This window comes from Babylonia areolata, chromosome 29, assembly GCF_041734735.1.
Source record: "Babylonia areolata isolate BAREFJ2019XMU chromosome 29, ASM4173473v1, whole genome shotgun sequence".
In the NCBI taxonomy this organism is placed as follows: Eukaryota; Metazoa; Mollusca; class Gastropoda; order Neogastropoda; family Buccinidae; genus Babylonia; species Babylonia areolata.
Genome location: NC_134904.1, coordinates 7,613,516 through 7,633,515, shown reverse-complemented (window position 1 = coordinate 7,633,515; position 20,000 = coordinate 7,613,516). Strand labels below are relative to the sequence as shown.

General features: G+C 44.2%; 1 protein-coding gene across 1 annotated transcript in view; it reads left to right on the top strand.

The window, feature by feature from the left end:
- Positions 1–738: 738 nt before the first annotated feature.
- The window catches only part of LOC143274907 (uncharacterized), a 52,802-nt gene continuing 33,540 nt past the window's right edge, over positions 739–20,000 (top strand). Inside the window, exon 1 of the mRNA XM_076578890.1 lies at positions 739–1,761. Coding sequence (XP_076435005.1) covers positions 1,689–1,761 — 73 coding nt within the window. The 5' untranslated portion in view covers positions 739–1,688. The remainder of the gene's footprint in view (positions 1,762–20,000) is intronic.

Sequence of the window (20,000 nt, the reverse complement as noted above, 5' to 3'; positions counted from 1 at the left end):
TTCTACAACTATTCAAATGGTGTTATTTCTTTTTGTTGTTGTATGTGTAACATGTGCGTGCTTATTTTAGTTCATTTTTTTTTTATTGCTTAATTATTATCTTGACATATATTAATTTTTATGTCTTGTACTCTCTCTCTCTCTCTCTCTGTGCCCCCTAATATCTCTCTCCTCTTATTCTCCTCTGTGTCATGTTGTAAATGTCAAATTACCATTTATGTATCGATGACTATACTGTGCATGCTGTATTGATGTATCGATGTTAGTGTTTTCCCTTCGAGGGCTTGATGGAAAAAAAACAACAACCCATTGTCTTGCTTTCTCTAGTACCCTTAGAAAATCAGGTTGATTCCATTCACTTCAGTTCACTCTCTCTCATCCGCTTTCTCGTTGCCAAACTGTATGTTTGTCTCTCTGTCTGTCTGACTGTCTATCTGTCTGTCTGTCTGTCCTTCTGTCTATCTGTCTGTCTCTCTTCCTCTCTTCACCTCTCTCTCCTTGACTCTATCGCCCTTCACATTTCACTGAACTCTCTCACCATGCTCTAAGCGACACACATACACACACACACACACACACACACACACACACACACACACACACACACAGAGCCACAGACACACAGCCACAGCCACACACACACACACACACACACACACACACACACACACACACACACACACAATCGGCGACGCACGGATATTTAAGCCGCCAGCCGTCACAGTCGCATCACTCAAGCCAAAGTCAAGCTGCTCCGTCACACAGTGCAGTGAGAAAGAGAGAGAGAGAGAGAGGAAGGCCAGGAAGAGAGAGAGAGGAAGACCAGGAAGAGAGAGCGGAGACAAGACAAGACAAGGGCCGCCAGCCTGTAATCATTGGACCGAGTCGCTTCAGTGCAGCGTGAACCAAGATCAACCACCTCGCCCTGTGCACCGGAACGAGACGCATTTCCACCACCACTTCGCTCTACATGTTGTGACTTGGCTGAGATATCTGTACATGTTTTGGTAGGGATTTTGCTGTTGTTGGGTGTTTTTTTTTTTTTTTTTTTTTTTTGTAGTGCAGTTATTAGCGACACCAGACACAGAATAAAAACTGAAACAAGAAAAGAAGACCAACCTGAAAAGAGATACGATCATCAACGGTAAAAAGAAATCACTAAAAGGAGACGCATCGATATTATTTAGCTTTATCTTGTGAATTACAAAACAGCAAGACAAACAAACAAACAAAGGAAAAGAAGCTTTTAAGCTTTGGTTTCCTTCAAATTCTACTGACAAAAAAAGCGTCCGTAAAACTGTGGTCAACGACTCAATACAATAATTAAAGCCATAAAAAAAAGTACTGAGCAAGCAAACATTGTGAAGATAATCAAAAACTCAGTACAACGACCAGAACACTGTCAGGAGAGCACAAGGTCAACTCGACTGGGACGAAACCATACATAATACGAAACACCGACGACCGATTTCATTGGACAATATGAATCGGTTGGAACTTTCCATTGGGTGATTTTACTACGCCGGGAAAAATCATTGGAGGTTATTAATAAACTATACCAAAAAACAAAACTGCACTTGAAAGATTTGGAAAAGACGGTTGAAGAAGACAGCACTGCTCATAAAGGAAGAAGGAGGAAGAGACGTAATCTTATTACACGGCTGAGGACTACAGGAAATCCACACATCATGGCGGTTGCTACAGTGCCCATGACAAAGATCTCCCTCTACTTCATGTTGTCTTTGTTACGAGACGATCAAAGTAAGTGTTCATTGTTCCTGATGAAAGGGGAAATGTCTTTGTCGGCTTCACTTGATTTTGGTTTGTGGCTAACCACAGTCTCTGTCAAATCACTTTATTTTGTCTTGTGTCTGATCGAAGTGAATGTCATTGTAGCTGGTTTTGTGAATTTATCACGTGTTGTTGATTTAAAGTGTCTTTATTTTGTCGGTTAAATTTGTTTTGGGTATGCTAAAAATGTTTGTCTTTGTTGATTTAGTTAATTTTTTTTTGCGTGATCAAAGTTTTCATTTAATAGTTTCTTCTTCGTTGTTTTGTACGTGTTCCTTTCTTTCCCCTCTTTTGTGTATCTCCTTTCGTTTTCGTTCGGTTTGTCTTAAACATGGCTTGGCTGTTTTGTTAATTGGTATGGTGTTGCTACGCCTTATTCCTCCATTCATTTGTTCGGTTTGTTTCAAAACATGGCTTGGCTGTTTTGTTAATTGGCATGGTATTGCTACGCCTTATTCCTTCAATCATTTGTTCGGTTTGTTTCAAAACATCGCTTGGCTGTTTTGTTAATTGGTATGGTGTTGCTACGCCTTATTCCTTCATTCGTTTGTTCGGTTTGTTTCAAACATCGCTTGGCTGTTTTGGTAATTGGCATGGTGTTATTCCTTGAATCATTTGTTCGGTTTGTTTCAAAACATGGCTTGGCTGTTTTGTTAATTGGTATGGTGTTGCTACGCCTTATTCCTTCATTCATTTGTTCGGTTTGTTTCAAAACATCGCTTGGCTGTTTTGTTAATTGGTATGGTGTTGCTACGCCTTATTCCTCCATTCATTTGTTCGGTTTGTTTCAAACATCGCTTGGCTGTTTTGTTAATTGGCATGGTGTTGCTACGCCTTATTCCTTCATTCATTTGTTCGGTTTGTTTCAAACATCGCTTGGCTGTTTTGTTAATTGGTATGGTGTTGCTACGCCTTATTCCTCCATTCATTTGTTCGGTTTGTTTCAAAACATCGCTTGGCTGTTTTGTTAATTGGCATGGGGTTGCTACGCCTTATTCCTTCATTCAGTTGTCTGTCTACATACTAGTTTAATTCCGTGACACCAGCAACGAAATCAACACAAAACGAGGCCAACCAGGCCTCGAAGGATAAACAAACAAACAAACAAACAAAAACAAAGTAAGCTGAAACAGGAAGCGGATGTATTTGATTTTGTTTTCTCTCTTAAAGTCAGAAAATGTATTGAATTGCTGTGATTGCAAATTACTTGATTATTTATTTTATAAAAAAAAAAGAGAAAGAAAAAGTTTGCAATGGCCACTCTCCAAACACTGAAGATAATTATGAGCTTTTATTGACTGTTTTCTTTTGTGAAATTGATGAGAACGTTTGCAATAGATTTGTTTGATGTTTTCTTTATTTACTTTTACTTGTAAAGTTATATAGTTAGAAAGGGATAAGTGTGTGTGTGTGTGTGTGTGTGTGTGTGTGTGTGTGTGTGTGTGTGTGTGTGTGTGTGTGTGTGTGTGTGTGTGTGTGTGTGAGAGAGAGAGAGAGAGAGAGAGAGAGAGAGAGAGATGTTGACGTAGACGTTTTATCATATGGGCCATAACCCGTCAGAAAGGCGTGCACATGAAATTAACAGGAAGTCGCATATTGAGAGAGAGAGAGAGAGAGAGAGAGAGAGAGAGAGAGAGAGAGAACGAACGAACGAACGGACAAACGAATCTTTTTAATGAGGGAAGTGGAATAAGCATGCATATGCCCTCAGGGCAAAAAGAAATGAAATCAAAATGTTCACAAGATAACAAAAGGTTATAGAAAAACATACATGAAATTCAAATACACTCAATTGCACAGTAGCATTTACAAGTACATAATCATGATACCAGCAATAATGACAATAATGTATATGAATATGGTAATGAGAGAGATAGAGTGAGTGAGTGAGAGAGGGAGATAGAGGATGAATGAATGAATGAAGGAAGGAAGGAATAAATGAATGATAATGAAAGAGAGAGAGATAATGAAAGAGAGAGAGAGAGAGAGAGAGAGAGAGAGAGAGAGAGAGAGAGAGAGAGAGAGAGAGAGAACGTGAAAAAAAATCTCACCTCTGTGACATTTCCTTTGTCCTATTTTGAGCATACCAGTAACTGACAGACCTGGGGAAATATTATCATTAGTAGTAGTAGTTCTCTTTTATGTATTTATCAATTATTTATTTATTTATTTACTTATTTCTTTTTATTTTGTTCATTTATTTATTTTTTTGTTTGTTTTGTTTTGTTATTTTATTTTATTTTATTATTTTATTTTATTTTACTTTATTTTATTTTATTATTTTATTTATTTATTTATTTTATTTATTTCATTTTATTTTTTATTTTATTTTATTCTTTTTTTTTCTCAAGGCCTGACTAAGCGCGTTGGGTTGCGCTGCTGGTCAGGCATCTGCTTGGCAGATGTGGTGTGGCGTATATGGATTTGTACGGACGCAGTGACGCCTCCTTGAGCTACTGCTACTGCTACTGCTACTGGGGAAATGTGAACAGTTGCTGTGTGTGGCTCCTCAGTGAGTCTTCCTGGAGTTCAGGGAGAAAAGAAGCGGAAGGACGGAAAGAAGGAAGCAGGAGAAGATGGTGGAAGGGCGGAAGAAAGGAAGGAAAAGCGCTTCAGTGTCACACATTTATTCTGGCTTCTGCTTCCTGTTTGCCAGGCGGAATTTTGGTTGCTGAGGGTGATAATTACTAACAAAAAATTCTAGCTCGCAAACCTTTGCAAGAAAGTATATATCACCAATACTTTTCTGACAGGAAAATAAAAAAAAACTATGAATTTCTTACAGTACGAAATTTACACTTGTGAGCAATGAATGAAGTATAAATATGAACTGAACAATTATCAGATAATTTTTTTTAGTGTGTGTTATAGACTGTCAGCAAAAGCAGGTGATATAAAAGACAAAGAAAAAAAAAAGGAAGAAGAAAAAAAAAGAAGAAAACAAATATGTCTCCATCCTTATGTGCTCAATGAGTCCCGAATTATTGTCCAAACTTCTGGTGGTGTTCTTGATGATCTCTCTTATTTGCACTCTTTGACACACACACACACACACACACACACACACACACACACACACACATCTTTCAGCTGCCACGCCTACCTGTACCACGCCCACTCATTTCACGCTAACCATATCAAAGAGGTTAACTCATTCTCCTCTCTTCTCCTCTACACAGACCCCTCGGATGTCCAGTGGGTGTCTGAATGACCCAACCTTTAGCTTCCGTCGTCAGAACTGTGGTATTCTTTGTCAACATTCACCTCTTCAGTATAAGAGCGTTCCGCTTGCAATATTTTGATGATGGTAATTGGGATGAAACGCTGTTAACGTCGTCTCTTTCGCCGTTCGTATGGAGAGAGTTAACAGTAACGCATTGCCACAGAGTGCAGTGTTGTCAGTACTGTCCAGGTCTGGCCTACAGACGACAGCTGATTCCCGTCTTTGATGCATGCATGCATTGTGTGAAGTTGCGTTGAAGAATCAAGCAAGCTATTGGGCAACATGGTGATCTACTGATCACTGAAAAGAGCAAGAAATTGATGTGGTATGGCCACGTCTCGCGTTCATCAGAACTGGCCAAGACCTTCCTGCAGGGAACAGTGCAGGGAGCAAGGAGAAGAGGCAGGCAGAAGAGGAGATGGGAGGACAACATCTCAGAGTGGACAGGTCTAACCCTGGGTGAGACAGTGGGGCTGTATTCAAGAGACCATTGTGGCTGTAGGTTAAGCTGTGCATGCGCGCAAATCTACCTGAAGCAATGCAGTCTGCCCGAGGGTAAGCAAATATTTAGGAACTCTCGAGTCTACCAGCAAATTTGCCCTTATTGCCTTCCAAGGGTGACTGCCCACGAGGCAGAGGTAAACTTCTTCTTCTTCTGCGTTCGTGGGCTGCAACTCCCACGTTCACTCGTATGCACACGAGTGGGCTTTTACGTGTATGACCGTTTTTACCCCGCCATGTAGGCAGCCATACTCCGTTTTCGGGTGTGTGCATGCTGGGTATGTTCTTGTTTCCATAACCCACCGAACGCTGACATGGATTACAGGATCTTTAACGTGCGTATTTGATCTTCTGCTTGCGTATACACACGAAGGAGGTTCAGGCACTAGCAGGTCTGCACATATGTTGACCTGGGAGATCGGAAAAATCTCCACCCTTCACCCACCAGGCGCCGTCACCGTGATTCGAACCCGGGACCCTCAGATTGACAGTCCAACGCTTTAACCACTCGGCTATTGCGCCCGACGGGCAGAGGTAAACATGGCGGATCTTTGTGTCGCGTTGTTTATGTTAAGGGAAAGCAGGCGTGCTTCGCTGACAGCCCGTGTTTTACTCTGTCCACAGTGCTCTGAAATGTAGTGCGGTGAGAAGTAACAGAGCATGTGCAGAAGGGAATCATCAGCATTTTTGATTATGGACGATGGCTTGGCTGCCTGAGTGCACCACGCATGTTTTGAATGCGAATTTTTTTTTGTTTTTGTTGTTGTTTTTTTGGTGCAATTTCATTTTATTTGCCAACCACCATCATAGGAAAAAGACACTGACTTACTTTTGCTTCCTTCATGTGATTAATCGTCGGGAATGCAGATCACATGATATATCACACGCACATCTCATGATTCCATGTGACATCATGTGATTGCGATGTGATATTTGACTGCATTTTTTCAGGATGTTGTTCGATCGAAAGATTTAAGAAAGAAAACTCCTGTTCCCATTCCGAAATATTATAGTATTTTCGTATAAAAGTATTTTCGAAAGAGGAGTTTTTCTTGCTCTCCATCGGAAAACAATGCGAAGTTAACTTAACCTTTAGCTTGGTGAACTGTACCCGCGGCTCCCTAACATATCAAGGGCAACCCCTAAAAAGGCAAAATGAAGTTTGTCTGGATTACGGCCCCAGAAGGACAGAAAACTGTGAGGGATGCAGGGGGCTGGTTGCCATTTGTGTGGTGACCCCGGGGTCTAGGAGACCACAGGAAAGATAGATGCATTGTTGAAACGACGCAGGCCACGTATCGCACATTCGGTGGAGAATGGCCCACCTCCTTCATCACTCTCCACTCTTCCCTTCCCAAAATGAGTGGAAGGTTTGTGTCTGGGTCAGTAACAGAGCTATAACTGGCCTTCCTGCACTGCTTTCCCTCCTATGTCTGCAATATCTAACTCCACAACTACCCTCTTCCTCTCCCCTCAAAGCAAATCGTGATCTTCATATTCCTTCCCCTCAAACGAACCGCCTGAGAAGTTTGTCACCGCCTACCATTAAGCTTGTCGTCAAATGGGATTTATAAAGCCTCTGCAAAACCTTGGGTCACAAAATAGCTTCTTTTTTCCCCAACAAGCAGAGAGACGCTACTTAGGTTTCTTTGTGACAGTTGTCAGCCATTTTGAAAGCAGCGTCGTCTGAATTTCTGAAAGGGGTGCTACAAATAAGATCATGGAATGATCACACAAAGTTTGATGAGGTTTTGCTCCTCGTGAATAAGTACAGCAGACATATGGTTTAAACAGTATTTTATTTGGAACATGTCACAATACAACACAGATATCGATGAATAGGACAACAAGAAAATCTTATATAAAGTCCTGTCCTGTCACATGTACATACTGAATATGTGGCGGATGTCATCATAACTAGAAGACGTGAACATACATGAGTTTTCAACAAAACTAAGCTGAGATATAAATAAAGTGAAGAAAATGAATAAAAAAAATGAATGGTGGAGGAAGAAGTCAATAGAGAGAGAACGAGAAGCATCAACGCTGGGGCACAACCACAGCAAGACTTAACATGGCCGACAAGCAAAGCGGCAAGGCCAACCGTCCTGTGGGGAAAAAAATATCAAGCCGCCTTCACAGTGGTGTGCATTGGAAAGCCATTATCTAGAAACAGAGGTAGGAAAATACTTACCAAGAAGATCATGGATTTATCCATCATGGGGCCTCTTTCAAGGATTTCAAAACTTCACCGAAATGTCCGCCATGGGCCACTCATGAGAAGAAGGGGGCAAAAAGAAGAAGGAAGAAGAAAGAGAAAAAGAAAGAAGAAGAAGAAGAAGCAGAAGAAGAAATAAAAGAAGGAGAAGTTTCAGTTTCAGTAGCTCAAGGAGGCGTCACTGCGTTCGGACAAAGCCATATACGCTACACCACATCTGCCAAGCAGATGCCTGACCAGCAGCGTAACCCAACGCGCTTAGTCAGGCCTTGAGAAAAAAACAAAACAAAACAAAAAACAAAAAAAACAAAACAAAAAAAACGGGGGAATAAATAATAGATAAGCTTGCATAAATAAATAAATAAATAATAATTATAATATAGAAAAAGGTAGTAGTAATAATATTAGTAATACTAATAAAATGATAATAATAAAACATAAATAGAAGGAGAAGAAGAAGTAAAAGAAGGAAGGGACTAAGGAAGAAGACGATGATGCCGGAAAAGAAAGGAAGGAAAAGAAGAGAAGAAGGTTTAGTGTAAAATTAATGCTCCGTGGTCAGCTCAATGTTCCCCCAGATCTAGAACCACTGCTGACCACTATTGACCACGACCCAGATGTGCTCACACTGCGTTATTTTGTTACATCTGTTCATGGTTATTATGTCGTGGCAGGTGTTTGACCACTACTTGACCACTGATGACCACTGTTGTACACTATCAGAGTTCAGTTTGCATCACTTTGTGACGGTTATGCACTATTGAAAAGTCATGGCAGGGTTTGACCATTGGCTTACTACTGTTGACTACTGTTGGTCATTACCGAGTATTTCGTGCCACTTCTGACCACTACTGACTACTACTCAAAAATCGTCAGATTGCGCTTTATCACGTTTGCGCATTATCACGACCACCACTGACCACCACTGACTACTGTGGACCACTGACCACTGCTGACCACTGACAACTGCTGGCCACTGACCACTGCTGACCAGTACCCAAAAGTGCATGTATTATTAAACAAACATAGACTTCGGGGGATAAGACCTGGGTGAACACAGACCTGGGGGAACACAGACCTGGGGGAACACAGACCTGGGGGAACACAGACCTGGGGGAACATAGACCTGGAAGGGAAGAACACAGACCTGGGGGAACACAGACCTGGGGGAACACAGACCTGGAGGAACACAGACCTGGGGGAACACAGACCTGGAGGAACACAGACCTGGGAGAACACAGACCTGGGGGAACACAGACCTGGGGGAACACAGACCTGGGGGAAACACAGACCTGGGGGGAAACACAGACCTGGAGGGAAACACAGACCTGGGGGAACTTAAACCTTGGAGAACATAGACATGCTCCCAATGCTCCTCTGTCCTCATGCCTGAAACACGTGGTGAATTAATGCACACCAACAGAGGTGTCTCCCATAAAGTTTCTGTCTTGACGTTCAAAGGCTGTGACGGTGTCACGGAGTCAAAACAGCTGACGAAGTGCACGGCAGAGCACACGCACAGATCACGTGACCAGACCGTGACACGAGCTGGGAAGAGGCTTGTCGAGCCAGAGCCATTTATTTTCATTTACACGAGCCGCGACAGTTTTTTTTTTTTTTTTTTTCATGTGCCCTAACTGTGGTCTTCTTCAAAAGAGTTGAGGTTTACTTTTCTTCACTCGCTTTGTGCTGTGTGTGTGTGTGTGTGTGTGTGTGTGTGTGTGTGTGTGTGTGTGTGTGTGTGTGTGTGTGTGTGTTTCGTGAATCATTTGTCAATTTAGCTTTCATGACGACGGTCCTGAGATCTCTTGAAGAAAATTAAGGATTTTTGTCAAGATGAATACATGTTTGACGCAGCTAAATACGCTTCTTAAAGAATTGAGTTTGACTTTTCCTGACTCGCCGTGTGTGTGTGTGTGTGTGTGTGTGTGTGTGTGTGTGTTTCACTAATTATATGCACATAAGCTGTTCTAAAAAACCCACAAAAAACCCCCAACAACAACAACAAAAAATACAACCCCAACAACTGCCCCAAAACAACAACACCAACAAACAAATAAAAAAACAACAACAAACATACAAAGAAACAAAAACAAAAAAAAGTTTACAAGCTGACACAAGTTTAAGACCAAAGAGAAAAAAAAATTTAACATGAAAAAACGGAACAGGAAGGAATGGGAAGATGGCAGGAAATGGGAATGCAAAAAAAAAAAGAAAAAAAAAAGGAACGAACGATAGAAAGAATGAAAGAAAAAAGAAAAAGAGAGCGAGGGAGATGGCCGAATGGTCTCTAGACCTTTCCTTCCGGAAGCGGAACGGGACCAGAAACACACTCTTGACCGAAAAGAGCTGTCAGAGGGGAGACAACTGGTCTGACACCAACAAGCAACCATACGTCGTCGATGTGACGAAAGGAGATAGATTATGAAAACACAGAGAGAGAGAGAGAGAGAGAGAGAGAGAGAGAGAGAGAGAGGAAACTGAAAATGGACAGCCTGTGATTTGAAGGGGAAGGGGTGGAGGTGGGGTCGGAGGAGATAGACAGAAGGAAGTGTGAAGCGGTGACAGGTAAGGGAGACGGGGGAAGCGGGCGAGGAGAAGGAAGAGGACAGGGCACACATCATGATTAAGCACTGGCTTTGGACTCTTAAAAAAAAAGAAGAAAAAAAGATATATATGTATGTATATATATATATATATATATATATATATTTGTATTTGTATTTCTCTTTTTATCACAACAGATTTCCCTGTGTGAAATTCGGGCTGCCCTCCCCAGGGAGAGCGCGTCGCTACACTACAGCGCCACCCATTTTTTTTTTTTTTTTTTTTTTCCTGCGTGCAGTTTTATTTGTTTTTCCTACCGAAGTGGATTTTTCTACAGAATTTCGCCAGGAACAACCCTTTTGTTGCCGTGGGTTCTTTTACGTGCGCTAAGTGCATGCTGCACACGGGACCTCGGTTTATCGTCTCATCCGAATGACTAGCGTCCAGACCACCACTCAAGGTCTAGTGGAGGGGGAGAAAATATCGGCGGCTGAGCCGTGATTCGAACCAGCGCGCTCGGATTCTCTCACTTCCTAGGCGGACGCGTTACCTCTAGGCCATCACTCCACTATATATATAGTAAAGAGTGGTAACTTTCTCCATTCACAAGGTACACAACTTCAAGTCAGTGCTGCTTACGCTACCGATTCACGATTCAGCTAGCACACAGGTAACTAAAAGGAACATTGGAACAAACTCAGACACGTGTGCTACTTGATTCAACGTATTTCTCCGCTGAAGTTTGGATTTCTCCGAGAGCAATTCGCTGCCGTGCAGCATAACCCTTTGTACGTTTTTTTTTCTTTTCATTCAACAAGTTTTTTATTTTTGTTTTTTTTCCCAATTTTTTGTTTTTGCTTTTTTTGTGTGTGTTAGCACGGATGAAAAGGGACTGATAAACGAAAAGCGCTTTTTTTTTTTTTTAAACAGGAGAAGAGTATGATTTCAAATGAAAAGAGACTAATCATTACATTTGTAAGCACTGATACGAAAATTATTGGAATGCGAAACAATTGCACATGATTAAGGCCACACACACACACACACACACACACACACACACACACACACACACACACACACTAATTGTGCATGAGTCAGAGAGAAAAAACCAACCGAAAAAGAAGAAACCAAAATGAATGTGCTTAACATTAAAAAAAAAAAAAAAAGTATCAACGAAAAGTGTTTATACTAAACTAAAGTAGGGAATTTTTGTTGTTGTTTTAACTAAAAGAGACAAAACAGTCCGTTGCCATCTAAAGAGCGGATGAGCGCGCGCGCATTGTCAAGCTCGTCAGTAATTGGCCAAGTTTTGCCAAGGGAAATGACCGGGGGGGAGGCTGGCAGTGAAAGAGGAGAGTTGCGTCACTTGGAAAACCCAGGCTTTCGTCTCCGTCAGATGGCGCTCAGCCGGAGGTCGAGGGGTCATTTGTACAAGGCGTCGGAGCTGAGTGGCTGGTTGTCAAGTGTACGCTCGTTGACAGATACAGCTTGGGAATGGTTGATGTTTTATGAAGGCTATAGCCTTGTACGTGAGGGTGAGACAAAATCTGTGGCTTTCGCACTCTCTTCGTCAGGAATTATCCTGATTCTTTTTCCACTCCAACCGTTTGTCTTCTATGTATCTTTCATTGTAGTATATTCTGATGTCTTTCTTGTTTGTTTAGTTTTTTTTCTTCTCACTATTTTATTTCGCTTTATGCCAATACTTGACACAAACCTATAGCTGGCTCTCAAGGTCTGACCACTGAGCGCGTCAGCAGATGCTGTGTAGCGCATATGGGTCAGTCCGCACACTTTGACTGAAACTGAAACTGAAATTGATGTGGCCCAAAGGGGTGAAAAGAGATTTCTGTGTTTTTCTTTTCCTCCTCTTCCTCCCCCCATCCTCTCCCACTCCTCCTTCTTCTTCCTCTTCTTCTTCCTCCTCCTCTTCTTCTTCTTCTTCATGGTAGAGAGAGATAAGACTTATAAGTCATACACGGACCTACCCCGTGTGAAACTCATGCTCATCTTCACCTACGAAGGAGAAACAACTACACCCAGGAAGGAGAAACATCTACACCCAGGAAGGAGAAAAAGCTACACCCAGGAAGGCGAAACAGCTACACACACACACCCAGGAAGGAGAAACAGCTACACACACACACCCAGGAAGGTGAAACAGCTACACACATGAAGGAGAAACAACTACACCCAGGAAGGAGAAACAACTACACCCAGGAAGGAGAAACAGCTACACACAGGAAGGAGAAACAGCTACACCCAGGAAGGGGAAGGAGAAACAGCTACACCCAGGAGGAGAAACAGCTACACCCAGGAAGGAGAAACAGCTACACCCAGGAAGGAGAAACAGCTACACCCACACACCCAGGAAGGAGAAACAGCTACACCCACACACCCAGGAAGGAGAAACAGCTACACCCTCGAAGGAGAAACAGCTACACTCAGGAAGGAGAAACAGCTGCACCCAGGAAGCAGAAACAGCTACACAGCTACACCCAGGAAGGAGAAACAGCTACACCCACACACCCAGGAAGGAGAAACAGCTACACCCACACACCCAGGAAGGAGAAACAGCTACACCCTCGAAGGAGAAACAGCTACACCCAGGAAGGAGAAACAGCTACACACACACACACCCAGGAAGGAGAAACAGCTACACACACACACACACCCAGGAAGGAGAAACAGCAACACCCAGGAAGGAGAACAGGAAGGAGAAACAGCTACACACACACCCAGGAAGGAGAAACAGATACACCCAGGAAGGAGAACAGGAAGGAGAAACAGCTACACCCAGGAAGGAGAAACAGTACAACTCACGGACAGAAAAGATCTCCACCCTCATATCCACCACCAGAGGTGTTGCCGGGATTCGAGCTGTGACCCTCACATCCCCACGGCTGACAGGTGGAACGAAGTAGACCACTGGGCCATGGCGCCCGTCTTAAAAAACAGAAGGACCACCACATGCAGTCGAAGGTCATCTAAGGCATCTTTGAGATCGTAGCTCAGATTAACTGGGGATTTGCTGAGATCAGCTGAATGACCTGAATTAGCCGAGACAACAATGTTATACATTAGCAACCCTAAATGCGGGCGTTTCTTAACTGGGCGACTGGCAAGATGACACGGTTTGAGATTTAAAACAGAGAACAGTACCCTGAAAAAGAAGAAGAAAACAATCCCCTCCACCACCACCACCACCTTCCCCCCACCTCCATGTCATGCTCCCGTCTCACCGACTACAACATAATTATACTCAACTGTTGTTGTGTCGGGCTTTTTCTCACAACATCCTTCAACCTTGACACGGCTGTAAACTGTAAACTGTCTCAGGGTTGGAGGCAGGTCAACGCCCATGGAACCCCACCCCCTCGACCCCCCAAAACAACAACAACAGCAGCAACCAAACAACAACAACAACAAAACAGCAACAACAACAAAATCCAACAACAAAACCCCCCAAAGCAAGCAGCTTTTTTCTCAAAGGGGGACGTGGGATGGGGATTGAGGAGAGTAGAGGGGAAGGGGGGAGGGGGGGGGACGTGGGTTGGGGGGAGAGGGGAGGAGGGGGAGAAGGGTGGGGCAGGGCACATCGCACGAGACAAGGACCGACTTGTTCACTGTCGGGTGTGTGTGTGTGTGGGGGGGGGGGGGGGGGGGGGTAGGGGGATTGGAGGGAGGAGAGGGGGGTAGAGGGGTGGGGCACACCACACGAGACAAGGACCGACTTGTTCATTGCCTTCTTTCATGACACAGAATGACTCCTCGGTGCAGTTTGCATTTTTATGTAAGGTGTCGGGGGTAGGTGTGTGTGTGTGCATGTGTTTGTGTGTGTGGAGGGGGGGGGGGGGTAGGGGGGGTATTTGGGGAGAAAGGAGGGGGTTAGAAGGGTGGGGCACATCGCACGAGACAAGGACCGACATGTTCACTGCCTTGTTTCATGACACAGAATGACTCCTCGGTGCAGTTTGCATTTTTATGTAAGGTGTCGGGGGTAGGTGTGTGTGTGCATGTGTGTGTGTGTGTGTGGGGGGGGGGGGGATTGGGGAGAGGGGAGGAGGGGGAGAAGGGTGGGGCACATCGCACGAGACAAGGACCGACTTGTTTATTGCCTTGTTTCATGACACAGAATGACTTCTCGGTGCAGTTTGCATTTTATGTAAGGTGTCGGGGGTAGGTGTGTGTGTGTGCGTGTGTGTGTGTGTGTGTGTGTGTGGGGTGGGGGGGTGGGGGGTGGGGGGTGGGGGGCGAGACAAGGACCGACATGTTCACTGCCTTGTTTCATGACACAGAATGACTCCTCGGTGCAGTTTGCATTTTTATGTAAGGTGTCGGGGGTAGGTGTGTGTGTGCATGTGTGTGTGTGTGTGGGGGGGGGGGGGGGGGTAGGGGGATTGGAGGGAGGAGAGGGGGGTAGAGGGGTGGGGCACACCGCACGAGACAAGGACCGACATGTTCACTGCCTTGTTTCATGATACAGAATGACTTCTCGGTGCAGTTTGCATTTTATGTAAGGTGTCGGGGGTAGGTGTGTGTGTGCATGTGTGTGTGTGTGTGTGTGTGTGGGGGGGGGGGGTTGGAGGGAGGAGAGGGGAGGAGGGGGAGAAGGGCAGGGGCACATCGCACGAGACAAGGACCGACATGTTATTGCCTTGTTCATGACACAGAATGACTCCTCGGTGCAGTTTGCATTTTTATGTAAGGTGTCGGGGGTAGGTGTGTGTGTGCGTGTGTGTGTGTGTGTGTATGGGGGGGGGGGGTTGGGGATGAGGAGAGGGAGGAGGGGGTTAGAAGGGTGGGACACATCGCACGAGATAAGGACCGACTTGTTCATTGCCTTGTTTCATGAGACGAATGACCTCTCGATACAGTTTGTATCTTTATGTAAGGTGTCGGGGGTAGGTGTGTGTGTGTGCATGTGTTTGTGTGTGTGTGTGTGGGGGGGGGGATTGGGGAGAGGGGAGGAGGGGGAGAAGGGGGGGGGGGCACATCGCACGAGACAAGGACCGACCTGTTCACTGCCTTGTTTCATGACACAGAATGACTCCTCGGTGCAGTTTGCATTTTATGTAAGGTGTCGGGGGTAGGTGTGTGTGTGCGTGTGTGGTTGTGTGTGTGTGTGTGTGTGGGGGGGGGATTGGGGAGAGGGGAGGAGGGGGAGAAGTGTGGGGCACATCGCACGAGACAAGGACCGACTTGTTCACTGCCTTGTTTCATGAGACGAATGACCTCTCGATGCAGTTTGCATTTTTATGTAAGGTGTCGGGGGTAGGTGTGTGTGTGTGCATGTGTCTGTGTGTGTGTGTGTGGGGGGGGGTTAGGGGGGATTGGAGGGAGGAGAGGGGGGTAGAGGGGTGGGGCACACCACACGAGACAAGGACCGACTTGTTCATTGCCTTGTTTCATGAGACGAATGACCTCTCGATGCAGTTTGTATTTTTGTATTTTTATGTAAGGTGTCGGGGGTAGGTGTGTGTGGGGGGACGGGGAGGGGGGGGGGTATTCTTCTTTCTCTGCAGATTACATTTAACCCTGACCCAAACCCTATATATATCCCTAACCTTTACTCTAACCCGTAGCCCTAACGCTAACCAGACACACACACACACACACACACACACACACACACACACACACACCACACACACACACATACACACACACACACACACACACACACACACACACACACACACACACACACACACACACACACACACACACACAGACTGACACACAGATAAACAAGCAGACAAACAGACAGATAAACAAGCAGACAGACAGACAGAGATGTAGAGAAGAAATAGAAGTAGCTGGATGAGGAAGAGACGTTGTTATTGTAATAGTAGCAGTAGTAGAAGTAGTAGCACTGTGTCATCACCATCATCATTATCATTCACATCATCGTCATAACGTGTCCACAACAAGGCATGAAATAAAACATACTGCATGAGACAAGGACACACTTGTTAGAGCCCTTGTTTCAAGAAACGGAATGACCCCCCCCCCCACCCCCGGCCCGATGAAATTCATATTTTCTGTACGGGTCGGGTGTTGGGGTGGGGGTGGGAGTCATTCTTATTTCTCTGATGATCACACCTAACCCTTACCATAAACCCTGAATATATCTGTAACTTTAGCTCTAACCATTGACCGTAACGCTAACAGCAACCAGAGAGAGAGAGCGAGAGAGAGAGAGAGAGAGAGAGAGAGAGAGAGAGAGAGAGAGAGAGATCTCGCTTCTGGAAAACATTTTTGTCCTATTTTGAGTATACCAGTAACTGACAGACCTGGGAAAATCAGGTGAACAGTTGTTCTGTGTGGCCCTCAGTGGGTCTTCCTGGAGAATAGATGTTGAAGGACGGCAAGGAAAAAGGAAAACCTCCTCACGTGCCAGTTGCATTGCGTGGTTCTAACTTTTTGACAGTTACACGTGACTAAATGCCTACTTTGACCGAACTACGCCATTGGTCAGTTCCATACTACACACAGTTAGTAGCGGGTTACGACCATACTAGGCTCTTCCGTCCGAGCAATGCAACTGGCTCCAGGACACACAGACAGACAGAGGTAGAGAGTAGTAGTAGTAGTAGTTCTGAGGCAAACAACAACAGCCACAACCACAATCATCATCATCGTCGTCATAACCTGTCCACAATTATCATCATAATCATCATCATCGTTATAACCTGTCCACAATCATCATCATCATCATCGTCATAACCTGTCTACAATCATCATCATCATCATCATAACCTGTCTACAATCATCATCATCATCGTCATAACCTGTCTACAATCATCATCATCATCATCGTCATAACCTGTCTACAATCATCATCATCATCATCGTCATAACCTGTCTACAATCATCATCATCATCGTCATAACCTGTCTACAATCATCATCATCATCATCGTCACAACCTGTCCACAATCATCATCATCATCGTCATAACCTGTCTACAATCATCATCATCATCGTCATAACCTGTCTACAATCATCATCATCATCGTCATAACCTGTCTACAATCATCATCATCATCGTCATAACCTGTCAACAATCATCATCATCATCGTCATAACCTGTCTACAATCATCATCATCATCGTCATAACCTGTCCACAATCATCATCATCCTCGTCCTAACCTGTCTACAATCATCATCATCATCGTCATAACCTGCCCACAATAATAATCATCATCCTCGTCATAACCTGTCCACAATCATCATCATCCTCGTTATAACCTGCCCACAATAATAATAATAATCATCATCGTCATAACCTGTCCACAATCATCATCATCATCGTCATCATCGTCATAACCTGTCCACAATTATCATCATCATCATCATCATCGTCATAACCTGTCCACAATCATCATCTTCCTCGTTATAACCTGCCCACAATAATCATCATCATTATCATCGTCATAACCTGTCCACAATCATCATCATCATCGTCATCATAACCTGTCCACAATCATCATCATCATCATCATCATCATAACCTGTCCACAATCATCATCATCCTCGTTATAACCTGCCCACAATAATAATCATCATCATCATCATCGTCATAACCTGTCCACAATCATCATCATCATCGTCATCATCGTCATAACCTGTCCACAATTATCATCATCATCATCATCATCGTCATAACCTGTCCACAATCATCATCTTCCTCGTTATAACCTGCCCACAATAATCATCATCATTATCATCGTCATAACCTGTCCACAATCATCATCATCATCGTCATCATAACCTGTCCACAATCATCATCATCATCATCATCATCGTCATAACCTGTCCACAATAATCATCATCATCGTCATAACCTGTCCACAGTCATCAGCATCATCATCATCATCGTCGTCATAACCTGTCCATAAGGCATGCAGTAATAGCCAAGAATGTAAAAAAAATAGCGGGGAATCTAATAACGTCATTCAGCTTTCAGCACAACCCACATTGATCCACACACGCACACACACACACACGCGCGCGCGCGCGCGCGCGCGCACGCACGCACACACACACACACACACACACACACACACACACACAGAGGTAGTTCCACGTCACCAGAGAGTGTATCGCTGCATACCAAAGCGAATCAGTCACCAGCGAATTACCACCACCACTTTCAAGACAGGAGAGAGAGAGAGAGAGAGAGAGAGAGAGAGAGAGAGGGAGAGGGAGAGAGAGATTCTTTTTAATGAAGGAAGTGTATAATGTGGAGTGATAGCTAAGAGGTAATGCGTCCGCCAAGGAAGCGAGAGAATCTGAGCGCGCTGGTTCGAATCACGGCTCAGCCGCCGATATTTTCTCCCCCTCCACTATACATTGAGTGATGGTCTGGACGCTAGTCATTCGGATGAGACGATAAACCGTGGTCCCGTGTGCAGCATGCATTTAGCGCACGTTAAAGAACCCACGGCAACAAAGGGGTTGTTCCTGGCAAAATTCTGTAGAAAAATCCATTTCGCTAGGAAAAACAAATAAAACTGCACGCAGGAAAAAAAGAAAAAAAAGAAAAAGAAAAAAAAAGGTGGCGCAGTAGTGTAGCGACGCGCTCTCCCTGGGGAGAACAGCCCGAATTTCACACAGAGAAATCTGTTGTGATACAAAGAAATACAAATACAAATAACCATGCATTTGATGTGGTTTAAGAAAAAAAAATTTTAAATATTTTTTTAACGTCTAGTCCTCAGGGCAAAGAGAAATGAAATCAAAATATTATAATTAACAATATATATATATATATATATATATATATATATATATATATATATCTATATATATATCTATCTAAATAAACAAATAAATAATATCACACACACATATATTATATATATATATATTTATATATATACATACACGTCTCTCTCTCTCTCTCTCTCTCTCTCTCTCTCTCTCTATATATATATATATATATAAATGAGAGAGAGAGACAGAAAGAGAGAGAGAGGGAATGAAAGAAGGGATTTGGGGAGTAGGGGTGTGTCAGTGCAGAGAAGGTTATATGGAAGGAGGACAGCACACCGGCAGGAGTTATGTAAATTTCAGGAAACGAAATGGCTAAAATGTCCGGGCCTTGTCAGTGCCCTGACAACACCAGTCACCGACAACACCAGTGAGCGGAGGACGAACCCGTTCACAGTCAGATGTTGGATTTAAACGTCGTGTCATTGACTTTAAAAAAAAAAAAAAAATTTCTTTCTTTTTATATTCTTTTATTTTTTTTTTCCTCTCTCACACACCCTTATCCTCTCTTTGTCATATACTACCCCGTTCTTCCTGTTCACTCGGGAAGAGAGGAAATGACGTAGCAGTCCTGTAAGGACGGGACAGAAGGGGTGAGGAGGGACGAAGAGGGGAGTTTTGGGGGGTGGGGGGGGGGGCAGGTGTTAGAGTGAGGGTGGCGGCGGACAGTTTAGCGCTGTCGGACAGTGGGGACAGCTGGTCAGTGACTGATGGGTTAAGGTCGGACGAAGACCGCTGATGACAGGTGATGGGTGGGGGTGGGGGTAGGGGTGGGGAAGTGGGCGTGGGGGAAGGGGGTGGGGTAAAGGAGGAGACTTCTCGTTCAGTGGTATTGCAGTATAGGAGTCGGACGTGTGTGTGTGTGTGTGTGTGTGTGTGTGTGTGTGTGTGTGTGTGTGTGTACACGCGTGCGTACGTAAGAGTGTGTGTGCGTGTGCG